This window comes from Schistocerca cancellata, chromosome 2 (genome assembly GCF_023864275.1).
Source record: "Schistocerca cancellata isolate TAMUIC-IGC-003103 chromosome 2, iqSchCanc2.1, whole genome shotgun sequence".
NCBI classification, from domain to species: domain Eukaryota; kingdom Metazoa; phylum Arthropoda; class Insecta; order Orthoptera; family Acrididae; genus Schistocerca; species Schistocerca cancellata.
This window is the reverse complement of record NC_064627.1, coordinates 972,567,780-972,584,351: the sequence shown is the minus strand read 5'-3', so window position 1 is coordinate 972,584,351 and position 16,572 is coordinate 972,567,780. Positions and strand designations below refer to the sequence as shown.

The window sequence follows — 16,572 nt, the reverse complement described above, 5'->3', positions numbered from 1 at the left end:
CCTTAATCGGGCAGGTAGGTTAGAAAATTTAAAAAGGGAAATGGGTAGGTTAAAGTTAGATATAGTGGGAATTAGTGAAGTTCGGTGGCAGGAGGAACATGACTTTTGGTCAGGTGAATACAGGGTTATAAATACAGGGGTAATGCAGGAGTAGGTTTAATAATGAATAAAAAAAAAATAGGAGTGCGGATAAGCTACTACAAACAGTATAGTGAACGCATTATTGTGACCAAGATAGACATGAAGCCCATGTCTACAACAGTAGTACAAGTTTATATGCCAACTAGCTCTGCAGATGATGAAGCTATTGATGAAATGTATGATGAGATAAAAGAAATTATTCAGGTAGTGAAGGGAGATGAAAATTTAATAGTCATGGGTGACTGGAATTCGAAAGTAGGAAAAGGGAGAGAAGGAAACGTAGTAGGTGAATATGGATTGGGGCTAAGAAATGAAAGAGGAAGCCGCCTGGTAGAATTTTGCACAGAGCATAACTTAATCATAGCTAACACTTGGTTCAAGAATCATGAAAGAAGGTTGTATACACGGAAGAATCCTGGAGATACTACAAGGTATCAGATAGATTATATAATGGTAAGACAGAGATTTAGAAACCAGGTTTTAAATTGTAAGACATTTCCAGAGGCAGATATGAACTCTGACCACAATCTATTGGTTATGAACTGTAGATTAAAACTGAAGAAACTGCAAAAAGGTGGGAATTTAAGGAGATGGGTCCTGGATAAACTGACTAAACCAGAGGTTGTACAGAGTTTCACGGAGAGCATAAGGGAACAATTGACAGGAATGGGAGAAAGAAATACAGTAGAAGAAGAATGGGCAGCTCTGAGGGATGAAGTAGTGAAGGCAGCAGAGGATCTAGTAGGTAAAAAGACGAGGGCTAGTAGAACTCCTTGGGTAACAGAAGAAATATTGAAATTAATTGATGAAAGAAGAAAATATAAAAATGCAGTAAATGAAGCAGGCAAAAAGGAATACAAACGTCTCAAAAATGAGATCGACAGGAAGTGCAAAATGGCTAAGCAGGGATGGCTAGAGGACAAATATAAGAATGTAGAGGCTTATCTCACTGGGGGTACGATAGATGCTGCCTACTGGAAAGTTAAAGAGACCTTTGGAGAAAAGAGAACCACTTGCTTGAATATCAAGAGCTCAGATGGAAACCCAGTTCTAAGCAAAGAAGGGAAAGCAGAAAGGTGGAAGGAGTATATAGAGGGTTTATACAGGGGTGATGTACTTGAGGACAATATTATGAAATGGAAGAGGATGTAGGTAAAGATGAAATGGGAGATACAATACTGCGTGAAGAGTTTGACAGAGCACTGAAAGACCTAAGTCGAAACAAGGCCCCGGGAGTAGACAACATTCCATTATAACTACTGACGGCCTTGGGAGAGCCAGTCCTAACAAAACTCCACCATCTGGCGAGCAAGATGTATGAGACAGGCGAAATACCCTCAGACTTCAAGAAGAATATAATAATCCCAATCCCACAGAAAGAATGTGTTGACAGATGTGTAAATTACCGAACTATCAGTTTAATAACTCACAGCTGGAAAATACTAACGCGAATTGAGGCGACTGGAAAAACTGGTAGAAGCCGACCTCGGGGAAGATCAGTTCGGATTCCGTAGAAATGTTGCAACACTTGAGGCAATACTGACTCTACTACTTATCTTAGGAGAAAGATTAAGGAAAGGCAAGACTATGTTTCTAGCATTTGTAGACTTAGAGAAAGCTTTTGACAATGTTGACTGGAATACTCTCTTTCAAATTCTAAAGGTGGCAGGGGTAAAATACAGGGAGCGAAAGGCTATTTAAAATTTGTATAGAAACCAGATGGCAGTTATAAGAGTCGAGGGACATGAAAGGGAAGCAGTGGTTGGGAAGGGAGTGAGACAGGGTTGTAGCCTCTCCCCGATGTTATTCCATCTGCATATTGAGCGAGCAGTAAAGGAAACAAAGGAAAAATTCGGAGTAGGTATTGATATCCATGGAGAAGAAATAAAAACTCTGAGGTTTGCCGATGACATTGTAATTCTGTCAGAGACAGCAAAGGACTTGGAAGAGCAGCTGAACGGAATGGACGGTGTCTTGAAAGAAAGATATAAGATGAACATCAACAAAAGCAAAACAAGGATAATGGAATGTAGTCGAATTAAGTCGGGCGATGCTGAGGGAATTAGATTAGGGAATGAGACACTTAAAGTAGTAAAGGAGTTTTGTTATTTGGGGAGAAAAATAACTGATGATGGTCGAAGTCGAGAGGATATAAAATGTAGATTGGCAATGGCAAGAAAAGCGTTTCTGAAGAAGAGAAATTTGTTAACATGAAGTATAGATTTAAGTGTCAGGAAGTCTGTTCTGATAGTATTTGTATGGAGTGTAGCCATGTATGGATGTGAAACATGGACGATAAATAGTTTGGACAAGAAGAGAATAGAAGCTTTCGAAATGTGGTGCTACAGAAGAATGCTGAAGATTAGATGGGTAGATCACATAACTAATGACAAGGTATTGAATAGAATTGGGGAGAAGAGGAATTTGTGGCACAACTTGACAAGAAGAAGGGACCGGTTGGTAGGACATGTTCTGAGGCATCAAGGGATCACAAATTTAGGGCAGTGTGGAGGGTAAAACTGAATACACTAAGCAGATCCAGAAGGATGTAGGTTGCAGTAAGTACTGGGAGATGAAGAAGCATGCACAGGATAGAGTAGCATGGAGAGCTGCATCAAACCAGTCTCAGGACTGAAGACCACAACAACAACTAATAACTGTGGTGCTAGACTGATGTGAATATTTCTGACGGTCAACTATTTGGTAACATTTTGTGAGGATTTAATTTTCTGGTTGAATAAGAGTAGTGCTCAGAGTTGAGTAGACAAGTGGGGCTATGATTTGGTACAACTTCCATCCCCTTAATTTTGATTTGAATAGTAATTAAGCTATGTAATGGTGACACTATTCTTTTTTTCATAATGTAATGATCAGTAAATCTATGCTACTGCACATCTTGAGTTTTTGCTTTTGCAAAGGGAAGAGAGACCCAAGTCTTTCATGTTTAACCAGTTTCAGAAAAGAGTTATCACCTAGAGTAATGTTTTGTAGTGTAATGTGCACTTCATTTAATATTTTTTCTAGTCCACACCTTTCGTACTATAGTCAAAATTAGTGCTAACTGTGGTAATGTTATAACAAGTATGAAATGTGTCCATTTATGATGTAATTTGATTTACCATAGTGTTAAACAATTTTTACTTATACTTAAGTTAGAAGTAAAAGTAAGTGTACTGAACCTTTTTTTTCCCCAGTTACAAACCTTCTTTTGTTCATTAAGTTCTTGACACATGACATGCATAAACAGATAACATAAAGGAAAAGAATTTGAATCAATATGCTTGAGGGAAGTAAACACATACACACATGTGTCACATAAAATGCTAGAGCAAAGATGTAAATTATGTCACATACAAGTTTAGGTTTGTTGCTAATACAAAATAACTCTAAACAAAGACTTCTTCATTACTGTAAGAAATCTTTTACTTTTCCACTGAATAACTACTGATCTCACAGGTTTGCATTGAACTTACTTGAACTTTGGTGGCTCAATTGGGTCTCTCTGTGCTTCTACCATTCGAATCACACGCTGTTTAGCTCCTGAATTGAATGCAGCACCTTGTTGTGAAGGAGTATAACGAATGTACTGGGCTGGTCCCTAAAAAAACACGAGAAAAAAAGACATTAAAATGTGTACTACAGGTGTAAAACCACACACACACACACACACACACACACACAGAGAGAGAGAGAGAGATCACATCACATAACACAACACAGATTTCATGTGGCATAAAGTATCTAATCAACAAATCACATGAATTTCAGATAGATTAGGGAAAATAATTCTGTCACTTTAAGCATAAAAGTTAAATTATAGACTAAATAGCAAACACAAAGCTTTTAGGGATGAATATTGATAGTCAACTGACATGTAATGAATGAATGAAGGTACTGGCAAAGAGGCTCATCAGCATGTTAAGGGCTTGGTGTCATATCTTGTGTGAACAGCCAGTATCTTGTGGGAACATACTGTTTCAATGTATGGCTCAGTTCTTAGCTATGTAATTCCATTCTGGGCATCAAATCTATGAAACTTTGATGCAATATTCAAACTATCAGAAAGGGCTGTACAGATAATAAGTAAAAGTAGTAGCAGAGGTCACTGGCAGTAAATATTTAAAAAATGGGTACCCTTACTACATCAGATGAACTCGCATGATGCAGTAAGATAACCAATCTGTAGTGCACATCAGAATAAATATTACTAATGTATGTCCCAAACAATTCTACACTTCATCATGGGAAGAGCTAATTCGGACTGACCTTTGCCAAGGGAAAACAGACAAAAACTCTAAACAGCATTTTTTTTTATCAAGAATTAAAATTGTATAGTAATTTGTACACTGAAATGAAAGAGCTAACAAAAATACATTTATTTAAGAAGACAGGAAGCATACCTTTAAAATATTGTGTACTACACAGTTAAAGATTACTTAAGAAATTCTGAGTACAAGATAACAATAAGAAATGGTGACTGCTAGAGTGTAATATTAATGTCTCACCCTTTTTCTGAGTTCAGTATCTCAGACATCATGAGGGAATGCTGACTGAGTTTTACAGACTGGCAGAAGGGAAGACATGGCGATGTAATAGAGGCATGGCAGTATGGTTGTGGTACTAAAGTCAACGGCGAGTGTATGGGATCACGTGCAGTGAAGTATCTTATTTTATCGAGTTAAATGAAAAATGTATTTTTTTTTTAAAGATAACATGTTCTAAGTATGTACAAACGTAAGAACAATAAGTTATGTATATCCAACTGAGGTAGTGCATTTGTTAAAGATATGCCTCGGGTGTGGAAGAATGGAGGCTCAGGCTGTCTCTGTCCATCATGAGACAGGTTTTCTGTGGTTGTCCTACATCACTTCAGGCAAATACAAGGATGGTTTCTTTAGAAAGGCCATAGCCAACCACCTGACCCGTCCTCATTAAATACATTTGTATAGTAATGTACCTGTGTATATGACTTATAAAGAAAAGTTGTGTGAGGCTATAAACCATCATCACATGTTTTCCAACAGAATAAGTAAATGAAAATAATCAATTTTTGAAAATATAATACAACTGGATGGATAAAAAAAATCTGCTGACCAAGTGGTGGCAGAATAAAAAAAAAAAAAAAATCACACACAAAAGTTGAAAAAGTGCGCTAGCTATCACAGCCAATGGCCCCTTCTATTGGCAGAAGTATTGAAGGAGATGGAGGATGGATAGAATTATTATTTTTGGAATCTCTACATACATTCTCCCAATTAAATTTCACATGGGCCTATTTTAAATCACGTATCACTTTCATTGATGTTGACCTCACCCACACTGATGGTCAGCAACACACTACTGAAGAATGATGCGCATCCTTACGTATTCTTGGCTATGACTGATACTCATGAATGAAACCATAAAACAAGTTGTTGCAGAGAAGAACACAAATATGGGCAGACTTGTTACTTTATTTGCATTTAGAGACTTATGCCTAAGGACAACATGTGTCTTCAACACTGAATGGTGATTGCAGTAACTTCGTGAGAGGAAGTACCTGTGCTCATGTGAATATACACTCCTGGAAATTGAAATAAGAACACCGTGAATTCATTGTCCCAGGAAGGGGAAACTTTATTGACACATTCCTGGGGTCAGATACATCACATGATCACACTGACAGAACCACAGGCACATAGACACAGGCAACAGAGCATGCACAATGTCGGCACTAGTACAGTGTATATCCACCTTTCGCTGCAATGCAGGCTGCTATTCTCCCATGGAGACGATCGTAGAGATGCTGGATGTAGTCCTGTGGAACGGCTTGCCATGCCATTTCCACCTGGCAGCTCAGTTGGACCAGCGTTCGTGCTGGACGTGCAGACCGCGTGAGACGACGCTTCATCCAGTCCCAAACATGCTCAATGGGGGACAGATCCGGAGATCTTGCTGGCCAGGGTAGTTGACTTACACCTTCTAGAGCACGTTGGGTGGCACGGGATACATGCGGACGTGCACTGTCCTGTTGGAACAGCAAGTTCCCTTGCCGGTCTAGGAATGGTAGAACGATGGGTTCGATGACGGTTTGGATGTACCGTGCACTATTCAGTGTCCCCTCGACGATCACCAGTGGTGTACGGCCAGTGTAGGAGATCGCTCCCCACACCATGATGCTGGGTGTTGGCCCTGGGTGCCTCGGTCGTATGCAGCCCTGATTGTGGCACTCACCTGCACGGCGCCAAACACGCATACGACCATCATTGGCACCAAGGCAGAAGCGACTCTCATCGCTGAAGACGACACGTCTCCATTCGTCCCTCCATTCACACCTGTCGCGACACCACTGGAGGCGGGCTGCACGATGTTGGGGCGTGAGCGGAAGATGGCCTAACGGTGTGCGGGACCGTAGCCCAGCTTCATGGAGACGGTTGCGAATGGTCCTCGCCGATACCCCAGGAGCAACAGTGTCCCTAATTTGCTGGGAAGTGGCGGTGCGGTCCCCTACGGCACTGCGTAGGATCCTACGGTCTTGGCGTGCATCCGTGCGTCGCTGCGGTCCGGTCCCAGGTCGACGGGCACGTGCACCTTCCGCCGACCACTGGCGACAACATCGATGTACTGTGGAGACCTCACGCCCCACGTGTTGAGCAATTCGGCGGTACGTCCACCCGGCCTCCCGCATGCCCACTATACGCCCTTGCTCAAAGTCCGTCAACTGCACATACGGTTCACGTCCACGCTGTCGCGGCATGCTACCAGTGTTAAAGACTGCGATGGAGCTCCGTATGCCACGGCAAACTGGCTGACACTGACGGCGGCGGTGCACAAATGCTGCGCAGCTAGCGCCATTCGACGGCCAACACCGCGGTTCCTGGTGTGTCCGCTGTGCCGTGCGTGTGATCATTCCTTGTACAGCCCTCTCGCAGTGTCCGGAGCAAGTATGGTGGGTCTGACACACCGGTGTCAATGTGTTCTTTTTTCCATTTCCAGGAGTGTAGAAGCTCCTAACATCGGCGGGCTACTTTTGAAAAGCAAGAAGTCCTGGGAAAATACACATTTTTTGATAATAGTTACGATGTTGATCAGCCGAATCAAATGTTACATTCATGTTCATTCATTCTTTGGACATACTTCTACATAGAGGTTTTGGGTTGGACGTTGTAATCAGTCAGAAGTTTGATGTTAGCCAGTTGATGTTCTATACGTTTATCGACAATGATGAAAAAAGGCCTTCATATATTATTCAAGAGAATTTAGAGTAGCAGTATCAGATTTCCTACAGTAATAACTGTGGTAACAGCCATTATCTGGACAACTGCACTTTCAAATACGTGCGTCGCCAGTTACGCCAATGCGTTCCCTACATTTGCCACCGAGGCACGAGTGTGCTGCCTCGAATGATTACACTGCTGCCAATGAGATGTAAGCATCCCCTCTCCAGAGCATCAGTGGTGTTTGTACCTAAGCCAACATTTATGCACTGAGCCCATTTTGTGTGTTTGCCATCTGAATAACATTTTTAGACTTTCACAGTGGTCAGGGCTCCACACCTTATGAACAGACATTGTATTGAACAGCTAAATAACACTTACAGACTTTCATAGTGGCCAGGGCTTGACATCTTCTGAATAGACATTTTATCGATGAGTGACAGATTTATAAATCTTTCGTATCTGTGTATATTTCTACGTTCAAGTCTACTGTTAACAACTGATGCTGCAGCTTCACCAACAAAGTTATGTATTATTTTTACTTTTTGATATTAAATGTTGAATCAATTAATATCTGAACACACTGTTCATGAACGGCATCTGTTCCTCACCCCTGTATCCACTAAAGAACCACAATAACCACACAAGGAGGAGATGAAGTCCATCATAGTCACATATAAGGCCACAGTCAGGCAACTAAAATGTAATGAAGAAAGAACATTAAATCTTCATTAATTAAATCATGTAGAACAAAATGGAACACCACATTTTAGATGATCATGCCGAAGAACACTGAACCAGCAAGAAGTTAATAAATTCTAACTATGTCATAGCACTTAGAAGCACTAACATACAGTGTCCAAGGCAGAGAATTGTAAACAAATTAACTTTATGGCAACACACTACATTCGTGGCACCATAGTGCAGGATGTAGATCTAATTGTTGTTGGAAGAAATACAGACAGTCAAAAATACTGATAAGAATTATTTTTAAATGGAATTATTTAAAAAGAATAAAGGGTTATTCTAAAATGGTGCTGTTGTTCTTGGAAACCATATAAATAATCAACTGATGAGAATTGCGCATATCAGTACAGGCACTGAGAATGTGGTGCTGTTATATTACTGCTGATGAAACACAGTTAAAACTGACAGAAATACATATGACAAAGCCGGTTATTAAGACAGTGTGTCCAACGATTGATGGTCGATGCTTTTATAAATAGGAACTGTTTTTAATGGGTGACTGATGATTCTGTAGGTGCTTGCAGCAAAAGCTGAGCGATAGGGCCTGTTGAGCTGTATTTACTCAAAAACGACTTTTAATTTTTTAGTTTAGGAGTTGGATTTTACTACAAATTTTCTATGAAAGTGTTAGTAACTGCCAGGAATTAGAGAAGTGTTGTTCAAGTATTTTTGTGAACAATATAAGGATGATCAATAACAATTTAGGACAGATCAAGAGCAGTTTTAAGCAGGTCTGAACACTAAAATAGGTCGGCTTGCACAAAACAATATTGGTCTGAATGCAACAACAGGGCCAATTAATGTTAAATGAGAGGTGCAAGGACAATTAAGTATTGAACTAAATGCCAAGCTCGATTAACTGAGGATAATATAGGGCAGATCAATATTAATATAAATGCACAAGCAGATAATCTGAGAGTTATTGCCGAAACAAATGTCAAGTTAGACAAACAAGACAATAAATTACAATAAATTAGATACACACAATGCTAAATCCCACAAGAAAAATGTAGAAATAAACAAAAATTTATTAGAACTGGAATCTACAATATTAAATTTTAAAGAAGAGTAACAATAAGACACAAATGAACAGCCTGATTCAATAAATGAACATTCTATTGAATTTCATACAGATCTGAAACAAATTTCAGACAAGTGTCAGACTTAGTATTTCAAAACAAAGTACATATTCAAATGAAATAGAAATTTGATGTTCCATTTCAACATTGGAGGAAAGTGTTAATATTTTAGTTGAACAAAAGGTTCAAGAGGAGACCAAATCATCCTAGAGACACCTCACTCATCAGTTAACAATAAAAATACGTAAGCATATAATTTACATTCACAAGCAGAAAGTAATTTTAATTCTGTTGCATGTGAGGAATCTGTATGGAAAGTAACTGTGTAAATATAGCACACAACGGCAGCTAAACTGGTGGGAAAAATATATAAATGATTTTTGTTGACCATTTAGAGCTAATTGCAGTGACTTTGTTTGTCAGATGGCATTTGATGTTGATTTATGAGGACAGTGTGATTTTGTTATGGAATTATATTACCATAACTTAGTACAAGCATTAAGAGAGAAAACTGCTACTGAAAGGAGAAGAGTAAGGTTCAGTAGCACATTTAAGTTTACACTGTACAGTACAAACAAAAGGAAAATTAATTATTTTGGGAAAACAAATCACAAGAAAAGAAAGAGTAAATTTGAAGTAGAAGGTAGAAGGTCTTGAGCCTATATTAAGTAAGAAAAATGGGATGATTGGTGCATCCTGAGAAAGGTATTGCGATACCCATTTGATCCTAGTGGCACATTGTAGTTACAGTGACATGCCAGAAGGTTATTCCATCTAAACACTGGTAACAACCTCCGAGTTATCCTTAAGATTAGTAACATAGAACTGATTAATTTGATTTGAAAGGAATTATTTCCATACATTTGCTAATTAGTTGAATTTATACTATTCTGTAAGGGGCAGCAATACATTACTTACTGAAGGGAGAAATGTGTATTCACTATGAGAAATATTTCCTTGGCCACACTTTCTATTATCTTTTACAGAATTGTGTCACAGCTGTACCAAGACTTTTTCCCTTCGATATAGTAAAAGAACTGGTAAGCACATGAACTGTCATTTTATTGTGCACTGACATGAGATTTCTTTTTCAGATGTTAGCACTGATTAGGTGAAGAACAGGTTGGGTAATTGACTAAGAGCATAATTTATTAAAATTTAACAATAATTAAATGCTTTCATACCTGCAAAACAGTATGATAGACCAATATAATTTTATAATGATTAACTTCATGGCAAGGAGCATAATATAACTGTACAAATTATATACAAGAATTGCTGTTTAAAATGGTTTACATGGATACTTAGAAGATAGAGATAAGATAAAACCAGGCAACTAGTAAGAGTAAAATTAGAATGTCTCGATGTAAAAAAAAAAAAAAAAAAAAAAAAAAAAAAAAAAAAAAAAAAAAAAGGGAAAGGAAAGAGAGACCCTCTTTCTGGAAGTATGAATTTTCAATAGTATGACGAGTCCTAATATATGTAGGTAATGGGGTTGGCGTAGGTGTCCCAGGGAAGGATGACCTACACCTGTGTTAAGATAAGGAAAGAATGCTGTACATAGAAAAAAGTCTAACAGCATCGAAATTAATTAAAATAGCTGAAAATGGCAATCAGCAATAATTTTCCAATGAAATTATAATGATGCACAGAAAACATTTGGGTCAATCAAAAATAAAAATAAAATAGGGTGCAGTGAAGTATGTGAAAAAGCTTCAACGGAGAGAGCAAAAAGAATCGAAAAAGTGGAAATGTTCAAGAAAAATTGAACACTGTGACCAATTTAAATAGCAAAGAAAGGAAATAGCAAGGACAATTAGAACAAATAAGAAACTTGTGTAAACTGATGAAAACTTTACACAAAATAATAATCACTGTGATTTTCACTAGCCATTTTAGGGAAGACTGGAGATATAAAAAAAAATGCCAAGTAGGTATGTTTGATACATCCTCTATATAAGAAAGGCAATAAACAAGATGTTTGCTACTATAGAGATATTTATTTGCTACCAATTGCAATAAGATATTTTCCTAAATTCTACTAAACAAAGTAGGAAGAACATTGGACAGTCATTTAAATGAATATCAAGGTGGTTCTAGGATGGGCAGATCATGTCTTGAACTTATATTTAACGTGTCTCAGTCATTTGCTACAGATTACTGAATTCAAAAGATGATGTAGTTATGTTTCTTTATTTCAAAAAGATGTTTGATTCTGTAAACAGAAGGGCTATAGATAAAATAATATTGGAATTTGGTGTAGATTAGTAAATTTAATTTGTGATACACTTACGGACACAGTATCTAAAATGAAATTTATGGGAGAAATGCCACACCCTTTTGAAACAAGTTGGTGGCTATCCCCAATTCTTTTTTACTGTATTCTAGAGAAAAAAGCAAAAAGGATTTGGAATCAAGAATTGAATTTCACCAATAAGGTTGAAATAAGAAAATAAAAAGTTTATTCTAATACATCTCTAATTTGTTGATGCCTTTACTATACTTTCTGAAAATGTGACACCTGCTGTGACACAAATTAATCTTTTAGAAGAAATAGGCAGGTAGGATCACATTAAGAATTTCTGCAGAAAGCAAGCGAATTTTTAACAAATATCAAAAATGCAATAAACTTTCTGAAAACAGATATTATTAGCCAAATAGAGAATGTCAAAAAATTTAAAAATCTTGAAATAACTAAAGAAAATGGTTTGGAAAAAGTTGTTATAAAGAAAAAGGTAGGAGAAAAAGGTACCTAAAATGGGAAGTCATACAGAAAAACCACAGACCTTTACAATACAGAATTCCTCGCTAAAAATACAAAAATAAGACATCAGTGAACAGTTAAGCCAGAATGTCATATGCAAGCATTAAACTATAATTTAGATAAATAAAAAATACTAGAAAGGCAAATGATTACAAAAAATGTTATGCTCTCAAAAAACTAATGAATGCTGGAAAACTGCAATGCAACAATGTATTTTTTTGAAACATCAGAAGTAATGACAAAAAGAAGACATATATTTTTTGGACTTTGATATAAAATGAAAGATAGTGGATTAACCAAAAAGATCTTCAAACAATGGAAAATCCAGTGTGGAATATCAACAATACTTAAAAAGTCAAAGCTTGATCCACAAAGCAAAAAAGTATTTAAGGAAAAAAAAACATTAAATATAAAAACTGAGGAAACAACCAAGAGGGAAGTGTATTGGGAAAAAGTATTGTAGACTGAAGGCTTCCAAGGCAGGACAGTGAAAAAAAAAAAACTGGTACGCAGAAGTCAGAAGACAGGAAGAAAAGAACATTTTGAACAGATTCAAAGTATCGAGAGAAAAGGAAATAAAAAATAAGGCACTGAAATTGGCATAGGGTTGTTAGTTGGCCAATCTGGGGGAGGGGAGAGGGGAAGAGAGGGCAGAGGGAACTACCTGACAGTAAAAGTGGGATAACAAGGGCAGCTTGTGCAGGAGATTCAGTCAAGGTCCATGCCGGACCCACCATTCTGGAGGGAGACACCCCTAACCACATCAACCCAACCCAGCCCCAATCCAAAAGCATTAAAATGTTAGATCTGAGAATGAAGAGAACCTGACTAACTGTTCATACAACTCCTGCCAACATTGGGGACAAAGAATCCAGACTATGCTTGGCATGGAGATTTAGGATGAGAGGGCATGCCTCCAGGATTTGAGCTATTGTCAGAAGGCTTCATAGCCACATTGTGGAAGTGGCTTATTACAAAAAACAAAACTGGGTAATCTGGCATGACCAATGTGGAGACAATATAGGATGATGGATTTCTTCCAGGAGCAACACCACACAACCACAGTCACCTTGATAGTATGGAGTTTATTAGAGGGAGCACCTGCAAATCTGTGCCCAGCATTGTCAAAAGCAAATTCTTGGCGACTACTCGCTTCTCAAGCCAACGGATGGCCAGATCATTCCTTGGGATATCTATATGTAAGGACACAGGAAAAGTATAGATAATTCTTGGTACTGAGTACTTTCATTTTGATACTGATACTTTTAAACTGACACTTTTAATCATATTAGTATGTTATAGCAAGTATTGTAGAGAATGATCTTTGAAATGACTTTTATTATTTACCCAAAATTTTGATCACATGACAATTCCAACACTTTCAACAATTCCAACAGGCCAAAACTGAATGAGCAGTGCACATGTGTGTTACAATGTGTGTGTACGAAAATATTTGTGATGCTTCACAAACCTTGGAAATGTTTCATTCGTAGTTTGTTCACTTGGAATCCACTCATTTTCACTATTCAACTTACTTGTTCACTTCTGCATTACTGTTTACAACATTCTAAGTGCAAGAATTACTAAATCAGTCGAGAGAATAGAATATACCAAATTTCAAAAAATTGTAATCTGTATTGATAATAAAAATTTGTCCACAATTTAAGCTTGTATTATTCTGTTTAAAACCCACTCTCCCTCACTCTCTCTCATAGGAAAAGGAAAGGAAACTCTGACCAAGTCATGAAAACTGCACAGCAATCGGCCGATTTTAAAAACAGAGCAGAAGAGATTGGAGCTAATACAGAGTATCTATCCTAATCTTTTTATCAACAATAATTTTTTATCAATGATAAGTATAGATACCTCAAAGCACTGCTACTTCTTTCAATACTTTCCTGAGTATAATACTATTCATGAGTACAGTATTGCTACCATGTACCTACCTACACAAACTGGGATGCAGAGAAATACATTCTGTCAGAGAGAAGAGTCTAAACAACAGATACCACAGGGTGGCAAGAGTAACATGGTCAATTATTTGGAAACTGCTGATTGAGTCACTACAAATCAAAACTTGGTTGAGGAAGATCTGTTTAATAAAAACATACGGCCATTTTAATGGCTATCAGTGTTGTTCCTGACTGGTGGGAGATGTAAAAGTATACCTGTACTCTGCATGGTTTTAGATCTGTCAGTATCAGTTATGCTAGCATGCTGCACTCCTGAAGAAATGAGAGGAACAGACACTGAAAGGTCATGAGGGCAACTGAAAATATATTTCACTGCAACTGATCTGTCCAATACCAAACACACAGGTCATAAACATAAAGTGTGGAGGTAACCACTGTTTTGGAGATCACTAGCCCACTAATGGCAGTAAGGAACAGTTTCAGCTCAGTATGGAGCCCTGTGGGGTGCCATTTCACTTGGACCTGTAGGGAACTGAGTCACATATCTCCTCTAACCTAAAATGATCATGGGGATAAAACTGAGAAACAGAAATCAGTAGGAAGCCTCAAATCTCCAGTCATGGTGGATAAGGAAAATGCGATGGAACCAAGTGGTTTAGTATGCCTTACATAAGTCAAAAAAGATTGGAATGTGATGTTGGCATTAAGATAAAACTTTCAGATTGCAGTTTCCAACATAACTGGATGGTTGACTGTGAATCATCTCTCCCAGAAACCACACTGATATGGGGACAAAAAACCTGTAATTCAAAACCCAACATTATTGTTGCACTACCATCCTTTCATGCAGTTTGCAGGGCATGTTGGTTAAGGTAGCTGTAAATGGACACTGCAGTTTGCCTGGCTTAAAGATTGGGATGATGACACTATCCCTCCACTGCAAAGAAAAATGTACATTTCAATGGGGATGGTACGACATCATCAATTAAATGTTCTGAACCCAATGCTGTGGGAGATCTGATGCATTTAGGATCACCACATAAGTCTTTTGAGACTTTTTTCTTTTTCTCCTTAATAAATAATAAATTAAAAACACCAACTGGATCATTATTTTTTGTTAATGATGACTGGTTATTGGTTTCCATTTGGCCTGCAGGCCACATTCGTATCTAATGCTGATTATTATGTTACATCCACAGCGCTACTCACTAACTGCACCTTGCAGCATTAGATCTTAAGATGATCCAATACTCAGATCAAAACAAAACAGTCATCATTAATAAAAAGTTGTGATCTAGATGACATTTTTCATTATTATAAAAATGGAGCTTATGGTATGAACCGTATTATGAAACGGATAGATTGGTACCCATCATAATGATGACATGTTGAGTTGCAAACAGGCATGATGTGAAGACAGTTGCACATTTGAGATCTTGGCCAAAACCTTCTCATACAAGCAAGCACACCTCATATATACAATGCTATCTCTGGCAAGAATTCAACTGTGTCGCATCACACAGAAGCAGCAATTCAGAGTGGGGAAAGATATCAGAGTACAGGTGGGAGGAGAGAATCTAGCATTGGCCGACGGAGCATGGCACGGCTAGATGTTGGCAGGAGAAAGGTGCCAGGTGCAGCATTAAGAGGCTCCGAAGGAGGAGGGGCACAGGTAGTGGAAAAGGAAAACAGCAGAAAAAGGGGAAAGATTAGCTGGTGCGTTGGCAGAGAGGAGAGCATAACGAGTGTACGAGGACTTGAACTGGGAGACAGGGGGCAGAAAATTGTGACTTGAATTGGGAGACAGAGGGGGTAAAAATTGTTGGTGGAGGGTGTAGGAACAGCAGGTTACTGTACATTGAGGGCAGGACGATTTGAGGAGTGGGGAATGTGTTGTAAATGTAATTCCCATCTGTGCAGTTCAGAAAAGCTGGTGGAGGATCCGTATGGCCCAGGTTGTGAGGCAGCCAATGAAATCAAGCCTACTGCTTTCACAGGGCATATACATGGAGAAGAAAAAAATCCCACATTTTTCTCAGTTCAAAATACATTTTTTTCCCTTGCAGCTGTAAAACTTGTCAACCCTTTGAACGGCAAAAGTTTTATTCATTGGCTTAGAACTTCCCAGCACTAGCAAAAAGGGACTTGTTTTGTAGAGACTTTGATGCGCTACAACATGCACACTGCATATTTTAGAATTACGAAAGTATAAACACAGATTTCAACAAATACAGCGTGGTAGCTTCCAAAGTACTGAACTCCTGATTGCTCTGCACAATGAGCTTTTGTCAACCAATCATAGCTTATGCAATGTGATGTAGTCAACCAATGGCAACATGATTGTTGAGTCGCATGAACACACAAATAGGAAAGACTTAAAGAACTGACAAAATATTTTATGGAAGAAAATCTCTTTATTATTATAAAACAAGAGAAGGGACAAAAATGCAAGGGTAACTGACACACTTCATAACGATGATTAAATCACACAGCAAAGCTTTTGTATTTAAATAAAAAAATGATATAAAAAATGATCAGAAAAATTGGGGAACGAAAGAGCTAAAGGAAAAACTTGTCCAGATTGAAAACAAATTTTAAAGCAGTGACTATATCAGTTGAACTTCAATCATATGTTTTCACTTTATGGTTAACACTTTGTCAATCAAGCCCAAACATAGTGCAGGGTGCAACTTTCTCGATCCGCGAACCATGTATTGTTCAAAAACTGGACT

At 38.1% G+C, this 16,572-nt stretch overlaps 1 protein-coding gene across 1 annotated transcript in view; it reads right to left on the bottom strand.

The window, feature by feature from the left end:
• Positions 1 to 16,572, bottom strand: part of LOC126162941 (puff-specific protein Bx42) — a 61,959-nt gene that overhangs the window by 33,588 nt on the left and 11,799 nt on the right. Inside the window, exon 5 of the mRNA XM_049919773.1 lies at positions 3,615 to 3,739. Within this exon, the coding sequence (XP_049775730.1) occupies positions 3,615 to 3,739 (125 nt within the window). The remainder of the gene's footprint in view (positions 1 to 3,614; positions 3,740 to 16,572) is intronic.